Genomic DNA, 10125 nt, shown 5'->3' with positions numbered 1-10125 from the left:
ATGGAAGTACGGGTTAGATAAATTGATTGTAAAGTGGATAGAAAACTGGCTGGATTATTGGGCTCAGTGGTTAGTAATCAAAGACTCGATGTCTAGTTGGCAACCAGTATCAAGTGGAGTGCCCCAGGGGTTGGTTCTGGGGCTGGTTTTGTTCAGTATTCTCATCAGCACCTTGAAGATGGGATGGAGTGCACCCTCAGCAAGTTCATGGATGATACCAAGCTGTGAGGAGTAGTAGATCCACTAGAGGGTAGGGCCAGGATTCAGGGTGACCTTGAAAATTGGATGATTGGAGGAAAAGAAATCTCGGGTTCAATAAGGACAATGGGGGTGTGCAAAACAGGCCATATTTGATTTGGGTTCAGCCCAAATCGGGGGACAGTGATTCGATTTGTTGATTTGGATCACAGTCTCAATTTGATTCGGCTGAATCCAAATCTAAAGATTCGATGCTGATGTGGAGAATCAGTGATTCAGCCATAGACACAGCTTTATATATTTTTTCTACATACCTTGAGGTACCAGGCATGGCTTGTGAATGCTGTAGTGGTGGGGCAGATGGAACATCCCACAGGAGTACAGAGGGGCCCCCCATGTGCTTGGTGGCAGATCCAGAAGTGGGCCGGAAGTACTTCCGATCCACCTCTGGGTCCACTGCCAAGCGTGTGGGGGTCCCTCCACATCCCCATGGCTTGGCAATCAGCCATGGGGGGGACCCCTGGTGCCCCCCCCAGACCCAGAAGGCACCAGTCACTGAGCCAGGGGGGCAGGACAGCGTCCTTCATGTGCTCTACGGCAGACCTGGAAATGGACTGGAAGTGCTTCTAGTCCACTTTTGGGTCTTCCCCCGAGCACGCTGGGGGCCCCTCTGCACTCCTGTGGGACGCTCCCTCCACTCCAGCATCTCAGAATTCATGAGCCACCTGGTACCTTGAGGTATGTAGAAAAAATATTTAAAGCTCTGTCTATGTCTAAACCATTGAATTTCTCTGAATCACTCCAAATCAATTCAATTCAGAAAGATTAAAATGTCTCCTGATTTGATTCGGATTTGGAGATTCAGCTGCCAAATCAGGCCAAATCTCTGCCAAATCAAATCGACTGAAGCTTTGCACAGCCCTAAAGGACAAGGGCTAGGTCTTGCACTTAGGACAGAAAAATCCCGTGCACCGGCAGAGGCTGGGGACCAACTGGCTAAGCAGCAGCTCTGCAGGAAAGAACATGGGGGTTACAGTGGGCAGCTGAACATGAGCCAACAGCGTGCCTTTGTTGCAAAGAAGGCTAATGGCATACTGGGCTGCATTAGTAGGAGCACTGCCAGCAGATCAAGGGAAATGATTATTCCCCTGTATTCAACACTGGTTAGGCCACATCTGGAGTACTGTGGGCGAGTCTACACATAATGCTATGTTACTGTAATGACATGCTACAGTGGCATAGTGTCCATGGGTGTCTACATGTGATCAGCAGCTACTTCACTGTAGTGGACTGCTAACCCATTATAACATGCTACTATGGCAAAGTAGCTGCTAAAAATAACCATGCACAGTGCATATAGTGCACTATGGGCAGTTACTGCGCCATGTTTTAGTACTTCCTAAAGAAAGTACTAAAGCACAGTGTAGGACCAATGTTGCCATAGGGCAATGTGTAGATGCATCCTGTGTCTAGTTTTGGGCCCTCCACTGTAGAAGGATGTAGACAAACTGGAAAGAATCCAATGGAGGGCAACAAAAATTGTTAGGGGCCTGGGGTACATCACTTGTGAGGAGAGGCTGAGAGAATTGGGCCTATTTAGTATCAAAAAGAAAAGACTGAGATGGGATTTAATAGCAGTCTTCAACTATCTGAAGGGTGGTTCCAGAGAAGATGGAGCTAGATTGTTCTTAGCAGTGGCAGATGACATAACATGGAGCAATGGTCTCAAGTTTCCGCAAGGGAAATTTAGGTTAGATATTAGGAAAAACTTTCTCACTAGGAAGGTAGAAAAGCACTGGAATGGGTTACCCAGAGTGGTTATAGAATCTCCATCACTGGAGGTGTTTAAGACCCAGCTAGGCAAAGCCATGGCTGGGATGATATAGTTAGGGATGGTCCTGCTTTGACCAGGGGACTAGAGGACCTCCTGAGATTCCTCCCAACCCTCATTTTCTATGATTCTCTGTGTATATGGAAAAAGCTAGAAAATGTTCAAATTGGAAGATTTTTTAGAAATACATGGAAACAGTTTGGCTCAAGGGTTTGCTTTTTAATACCAGCTAACCTATAGATATAATAATATTTTCCATTCTGACTCAGCTCTGTCTACATATTTTGTCTGCACAAATCATTTACTTATTGCTGCTTGCTAGATATGTTTTTAGGATTGTGTTCTGTAGGTATTTGTATATATTTATTGCTTGTTTAGATTATTCTATCTTGGCATCTTCAGAAATGTATTTTGCATATTGTTTCATGTTACACAGTTTTCATTGTCCCCATTCTGTTGTTTCAATTAGCTAATAATTTTTTGTCATCACAACCGCCATTTAGTTTGTTTCACAAGGATATGGTGATCACCTTGATCAATTTACATTCTCTAAGATAGTTTCAGTTTTACACCTTAATCAACCAATTATTTGAGTGGTTCTATATTTCAGACCTTTTCTTTTTGGGATGAGAATAGTCTTCAGAAATAGTTACAGTGCTGCAGTTTTTAAATTTCCATCTTTTTTTTCTCTTAGGCAGTGTGCATTACAATTTTCTCTTAGGCAGTAACAATTGATTATTATTGTTATTCAATAACAGTAATGCAGGTCTATGGCAGAACACTGACTGCAGACAGAAGTGCAGCTTCCTGCTGTAACTGAGAACACTTTGCAGGAAGTGTTCTGAATTGCAACAATTCCCTGAAACGAACAGAAGTTCACTGTTGGTTGCAGGGTGGGTGGGAGGGAGTCTGCCTGGGAGTCTGCAGCTGCTTTCCCCTAGCAACAGCCCCTCCTCCCTGTGAGGCTGCAAAGTTTTCAGAATAGGAGTGGGGAAAGGGAGCAGAGGAAATTCATTCTAGGGGTTTACCAGCCAGTAAAGTGAGTGAGTGAGTGAGTGAATTGGAGCACTCCCACCTCAGCGGGGCTCCAATACACTGGCCCCACCCTCCAGCGGCAGCTAAAAAACACCCAGACCAAAATCCCTCTGCTCCCTTTCCTCTCTCCCATTCTGAAAACAGTGACATGCTGGCAGGCAAGCAGATGATTACAAAAGATGCTGTTTTGCAATGTGTTTATTTGACTCCTCATGCAATGAGGATTCAGCTAGCCTGTTTGCTACTATGCACTAGGGTCGGAAACAACCCATGTACCTCAGGGTATTGTGGATATTGTACAGTCATTTAGTAAAGCAAATGCTAAATGACTGCGCAGTAACAACTGTGTAGTCTGGTGAACACATAGATGCACCCAGTTACTCATAAGTGTAGTTCTGTTGAATTTGATGAGAATATTATAAATAGGGGGCTTACAATCTGGATCTGATTTTTATCTTGAAATTAAAATGCTTGTGTGTGTTGTTTTATTAATTCTTAAGAATTTCTATAGTATTGCTATAGATCATTGATAGCTATACTCCAGAAAGTTAAGATTCTAAGCACAAAGCTGAACCCCAAACTCTATCACAACGTTCTGATATATTTGTTGAGATATAATGTACTGCTACTGTGTATAAATTTTGGCCTTGATTCCAAATTCAGGAGATAGCAGAGTTAGAAGAATGTCTTACATTTTCCAAGATGGCTGCTGATAACTTTTACATGCTTCATCTTTGGGCTTTGCAGACTAACATTGTGAAATGACTCTGCCAAATCTGCTGTATTCAGATTCAGGTTGAATTTGACATGTTTAAACATGTCTTATTCAGAATGGCCTAGAACTGTTACTTGACTGTTCATCTAGTTGTATTATATAAGATAATATCTTGAAGAAATCATACTATATTATATTTTCTCCCAGATAGTATGCAGAGAGGAGTTGAGTTGCTATTTCTTTCTCCCCTAATTTCTTTCTCCAAACTAATTGTGTTGATTATAAAAAGGGAATATAACAATTATATTAATCTTAACTATGTAATCTGTTGACTAAGAGAAAAATACATTTGCTAATAAAAATATAAATTTTTGTAATAAATTAGCATTATTTATTTCATACTCAAACTTTGCAAACTAAAGCAGTTATTTAATATTCTTTGATTTATTATTTTCATAAGGAAATTATGAGATCTCTACAACATATGCAGCAGCTGCTCCAGCGACTGGCCCAAACAAATGGCAGATTGGAAAGTGAATTGAATGCACTGAAGGCAAACTATAAGGTCAGATTATTCTTGATTATAAAATCTGCTAGTAGCTGCTCTATTTGTGGAGTTTAGGACTGTTAAAGACATCTGCATGCTTTTCAGAACTTTTGACCTCTTTTTCACTGCTCCCTCAGCTCCTTAACTGTCAGCGTAAACCTTGAAACACACCCCATGGTTCTCCTGTCCTGAACCCCTGCAAAGAAAAAAGATTGCTGGCTCCTTTCTGTCATGTATAACAAAAACATAATTTTGGTTTCCATCACAAATGTTGGTATAATTAAATTATTTTATTTTTGTTTTTAGATTTGTGTTAATTATTTAGTTTTGTGGAAACTTCTTGTTATTGAAAGGTACTAGAAAAATCCAGTTGAGACTGTAGGGACCCAATCCCATCCTCTGTTTTGCCAAAAGGAAACAAATGTCCAGCATAACGGTATCCCTAGCATAATGCCATCTCTCTTCTGCTGCCTTTATCTAGGATTCATGTCCAGAGTGGTAAAAGAGCCAGGTCAGAGTATGTCAGCTGTAACTTTTCTCAGCCAACCTAATTAGACGAGCTTTGAAATTCTGTTTCACGGGAAATCAAACTGGCGTGTGGTACCACTGGGAGTTGGAGGAATGCAAATATGATTTCACCAACTTTGTTTTACCCCACTATTTCTTTAAAAATGCCAGGCACAAACCTGGTGTAGCTAAAGATGTGTTCCAAAGTTCCTGTATGTACACACAACAGTATAGGGCAAATAGCAGTAGTGTTGTCCCACAGAAGTGCACCCCACAATGACCTTAAAAGAACATCTATAAGGCTGAAGGTATAATTTTAGCTCTTTTTAGTCCTTTGATTATTTATTAAGAAACTAAATAGGTTTAGTGTTAAAATTGATGTAAGGTGGATACATACCTGCTTGCATCATCATGCTTCAATAGCTGGCTTGATGTCTAACTATGCTTGATAATAATGGCTTGAAATAATGGTTTGATGTCTAACTAGGAAGCATTATCAAGTGAGTTTCCCCAGGGATCTGTGCTGGGCCTGGTGCTGTTTAACACCTTTAATGATTTGGAGGATGAGATTAAGTGTACATTTCACAAATGTCCAGATGACATCAAGCTGGGTGAAGTTACAGACCAGGGTTGTCAACCCAAGGAAAAAAAATTACTGACAATCCGCAAACTTTTTACTGACAACCAAGCTTTTACTGATGCATGTTTTTACTGATATATGTTTTACATAATGTAAATGTCACTCTTCTGCCAGGCCCTGCCCTGCTGCAGGACATCAGTTAGAAGGTCTGGGTTTAAATTTAGGGGCTTATTATTAAGCATAGTAAAAAAATAGAAGTTTGGTTGTCAGTCATAAGTTTGCAGTAAAATATATTGTTGGGTTGGCAACCCTGTTTGACTGCAGCGATGGTTGTACACTGTGTTGTCCCCATCTGCCAGGAGCTCCTATTTACCCCTATGTCCTGATGTCCCCGACTGCAGCCTGGACCATGCTGCCTTTCCCCCCTACTGACCCCACTTCCCCTCTCCTGGCATAGATCCCCAAAGATGCCTCCTTGTGACTTAGCAGTATTACAGGCAGCCTGGGCAGCAGCAGCAGCAGCAGCACATGACTGAGAGAATACTCCTTGCAGGGTGCTGCACTGTTATTTGGACACCAGGTGGCAATGCTGTACTGTGTCTGCATGAGCTTCAAACAAAGTGCAGCTACTTAGTGTTTTAGTGGTAGCTAACGGTTTGTTTGTTTTTTTTGCAGACTTTACTGACAGCCATTTTTAGCCTGATTTTTTTTTTTTACTGACATTCAGTAAATTTACTGTTAGTTGGCAAAACAGCTGTAGAGACTCTGGAGGACAGGATTAGGATTCAGAATGACCTTGATAAACTGGAGAAATGGTCCAAAATTAATCAAATGAAATTCAATAAAACAAGTATGATGTCCTGCACTTGGAGTGGAACAATCACATACACAAATACAGATTGGAGAATGACTGATTAGGCTGTTGTACTGCAAAAAAGGACCTCGCTGTTATAGTGGACCATAAGATGAATATGATCCAGCAGAATGCTCTTGTTGCAAAGAAAAACCTAATAGGATTCTGGGCTGTATTAATAGGAATATTGTTTGTAAGTCAAGGAAAATGATTCTTCTGCTTTGTTCAGCACTGGTGTGGCCTAAGGTAGAGTTCCATGTCCAGTTTTTAGTACCACACTTCAAGAAAGATATCAATGATTTAGAAAGAGTCCAGCAAAGAGCAACAAAAATAATTGGAGATCTAAGGAATGTGATTTACAAGAAAAGACTGAAGAACTAGGATTATTTAGACTGGAGAAGAGAACAGCATGTGGGAGTTGGGTAACAGTCTTCAAATACCTGAAATATGATTATAAAGGGGTTGGTGACCACCTAGTCTCTGTGGCTGCAGAAGACAGAACAAGGAATAATGATTTTAAATTGCAGCAAGAGTGGTTAAGCAAATTACTTAGAGAGCTTTTGGAACCTTCATCCTTGGAAGTTTTCAAGAGCAAGTTAGAAAAACACTTTTCTAAGATGGTTGAGAGAGGGATGATTCTGCACTGAGCAGAGGACTGGATGCTCCTCCTGAGGTCCTTTCCAACCCTATACTTCTATGATTATTTTCTTTTTTTCTTATTTTTCGTTTATGTAGAGTTTTGTACAGATGGCATTCATTTTATGTAAGACATGAGATGGAAGCAGTTTCCATCAGGGATGAATTTGGCACTTACACTGCACATTTAGCACTAGGTTCTAGCATCTTCATCACACAAAACTGACCAGAATCCCATTTTGGAGTTTAGTTACAGCTTTGTAGCACTCTGTACGGTGGTAGCAGTGCATCAAGAACAGAAATAAACAATTTTCATTTGTAGTTTTATTCTCCAACCATCTGTGTTCCTGCATTTGTATTAGTGTAATACATATTGGTGTCTTAATGAACATTCAGAAATTACCAGGTCTTGATTTGCACTAATGAAAATAAAAGATCGGTAGTCCACTATTGATCTTTGTAATAGGTCCCTTACCCCATTACTAAGAGATGGAAGACCAGAGTGGGGTCTAGTACCTCAATGAGGGTCCCATGGGGGATATAATCCAGATTTTATACTGCAGAAGGACTGTTGCCAGGTCCAGTGGTTGGGGAGAAGTGACAGTCAACCTCCAGAATGTGAGCTCATGGACCCAAGAGGTAAGGCAGTCTAGAAACTCTGACAGGAAGGAGCCACTGTCAAGGACTGCATAAAAGATAAGTGGCAGAAGCTGCATATTTTGGTTTATTTGTGGACTGGCTTAAGTACTGCAAGGCTGAAGGGGAGGGATGGAGGCTACTGAAGATGTCCCACAGAGGACTTAGAACTTTTTTTGAGTTGATGGGCTGCCAGAGGCCGAGTGAAATAGGAGTGGGCTGTCAGAGCCCCAGTGAATAGTGACTGAGCTACTACAGCCCTGAGAGCTGGTATAGAGAGCATGGGACCCGCAAGAGCCAGTACAGAGGGTGTGAGAACCAGGGAGATGGTGCAGAAGGCATGAAAGCTCTGAGAGACTGAACAGGGATCAAGAAAGAGCCCATGGACTGAGCAGAGGAGAGACAGAGCCCAATTAATAGGGTAGAGGAGAGTAGGACACTCAAACCCACACTCCAGTTAGTCTCCCAAATGTTCCTAATAACATTAAAATTGTTGCAGGTGAGTGTCAGAGAGGGAACTGATGGGTGGTGAGAGGTGTTTAAACAGGCCTCAGAGGTCCACTAGAGGTCACCAAGTGGCTTTAGGGAAACTGAAGCCTTTGTTACAATTTTCTAGGCTATCCAGTTCTCAATTCCTCTACTTTATTAAAAATAAAAGAAGTAAATCACATCTCAGTCATAAATATAATATTAAATAGATTCATAGATTCATAGATTATAGAGTTGGAAGGGACCCAATGGATCATCGTGGCTGACCCCCTGCCCTTGGCAGGAAAAAGGGCCGAGGTCAGACGACCCTGGCCAGGTGACTGTCAAGCCTCCTTTTGAAGACCTTCAAGTTAGGTGACAGCACTACCTCTCTTGGAAGCCCATTCCAGACTCTGGCCACCTTTATTGTAAAAAATTTCTTCCTAATGTCTAACCTAAATCTACTCTTCACTAGTTTGCACCCAATATTCCTAGTTTCTCCCTGGGGCGCTCTGGTAAACAGTGCATCCTCAATTCCCTGCTGTCATCCCCTGATAAATTTATAGGCAGCTACAAGGTCACCCCTCAGCCATCTTTTGTATAGGCTGAAGAGATCCAGATCTCTCAACCTCTCCTTGTAGGGTCTTTCATGGAGACCACTAATCATGCAAGTGGCCCTCCTCTGAACCCCCTCCAGATCAGCTGTGTCCCTCTTGAAGTGCAGTGCCCAAAACTGGACACAGTACTCCAACTGCGGCCTGACTAATGCTGCATAGAGGGGGAGCATCACCTCCTTCAATCTGTTGGTCATGCATTTGCTAATACATGACAAGGTCTGATTGGCTTTGTTGATGGCCTCGTTACATTGCTGGCTCATGTTCATATTGGAGCCAACAATGACTCTAAGATCTCTCTCAGCCGCTGAGCTGCTGAGGAGGACATCCCCCAACCTGTAGGTGTGCTGGGGGTTCCTCCTTCCTAGGTGGAGTACCTTACATTGATCTTTGTTGAATTGCATCCTATTACATTCTGCCCATTGATCTAACCTGTGCAGGTCGGCCTGTAACTGCTCCCTCCCCTCTGGTGTATTAATTTTTAAATACATAGGGGGCAAAAAGAAGGTTCTGGGTAATGTGGGGCCCCTGCAGGACACGTTAGGAAATTTGGTCGTCACACTAGATGACAAAACCAACATATTTAATGATTTCTTTGCCTCCGTTTTCCTAAGCAGGGACCAGAACAGTCACACCCCCGGTGGGCCCCCTTAGATCCCAGGGGAGGCGCACCTAGGCCAAGGGTTAGTGAGGAGCTAGTTAGGGAACTTCTGGAAGGACTGGATGTATTCAAATCAGCTGGTCCGGATGATCTCCACCCTAGAGTACTGAGGGAATTGGCTGAGGTCATTGCGAGACCCCTGGCATGGCTATACGAGCACTTGTGGTGCTCTGGTGTGGTGCCAGAAGACTGGACGAGGCCAATGTGGTTCCTATGTTCAAAAATGGGAGGAAGGAGGACCCGGGAAACTATAGGCCAGTTAGTCTTACCTCTATCCTGGGCAAGCTTTTTGAGAAAATCATTCTGGCGCATATCCACGAGGGGCCAGCAGGGGAGATTATGCTTAGGGGCAACCAACACAGGTTCATTAGCAGCAGGTCCTGTCAGACCAACCTGGTGGCCTTCTATGACCAGATCACCAAATCCTTAGATGCAGGGGTAGCAGTGGACATAGTCTTTCTGGACTTTCGGAAGGCCTTCAACACTGTCTCTCACCCTGTTGTCATTAAGAAACTGGGGGACTGTGGTGTCAACACCCACACAGTCAATTGGGTCGCCAACTGGCTGGAGGGCTGCACCCAGAGAGTGGTGATGGATGGGTCGTTTTCGACTTGGAGGGATGTGGGAAGTGGGGTTCTGCTCGGTCCTCGAGCCTGCACTGTTCAACATCTTCATCAGTGACTTGGACGAGGGGGTAAAAAGCACCCTGCTCAAATTTGCTGATGACACTAAGATGTGGGGGATGTGGGCACGCTAGAAGGGAAGAATAGGCTGCAATCGGACCTAGACAGGTTACAGGGGTGGGCGGATGAGAATAGGATGGGATTCAACACCGACAAGTGCA

The 10125-nt window shown here is 43.0% G+C and overlaps 1 protein-coding gene across 1 annotated transcript in view; it reads left to right on the top strand.

The window, feature by feature from the left end:
- CCDC73 (coiled-coil domain containing 73) overlaps nucleotides 1-10125 on the top strand; it is a 102299-nt gene that overhangs the window by 51634 nt on the left and 40540 nt on the right. The window contains exon 9 of the mRNA XM_019519962.1: nucleotides 4240-4344. Within this exon, the coding sequence (XP_019375507.1) occupies nucleotides 4240-4344 (105 nt within the window). The remainder of the gene's footprint in view (nucleotides 1-4239; nucleotides 4345-10125) is intronic.

Source organism: Gavialis gangeticus, unplaced genomic scaffold, assembly GCF_001723915.1.
Source record: "Gavialis gangeticus isolate Ggan-Ray unplaced genomic scaffold, GavGan_comp1, whole genome shotgun sequence".
NCBI classification, from domain to species: domain Eukaryota; kingdom Metazoa; phylum Chordata; order Crocodylia; family Gavialidae; genus Gavialis; species Gavialis gangeticus.
This window is presented reverse-complemented; position numbering and strand designations above follow the sequence as displayed.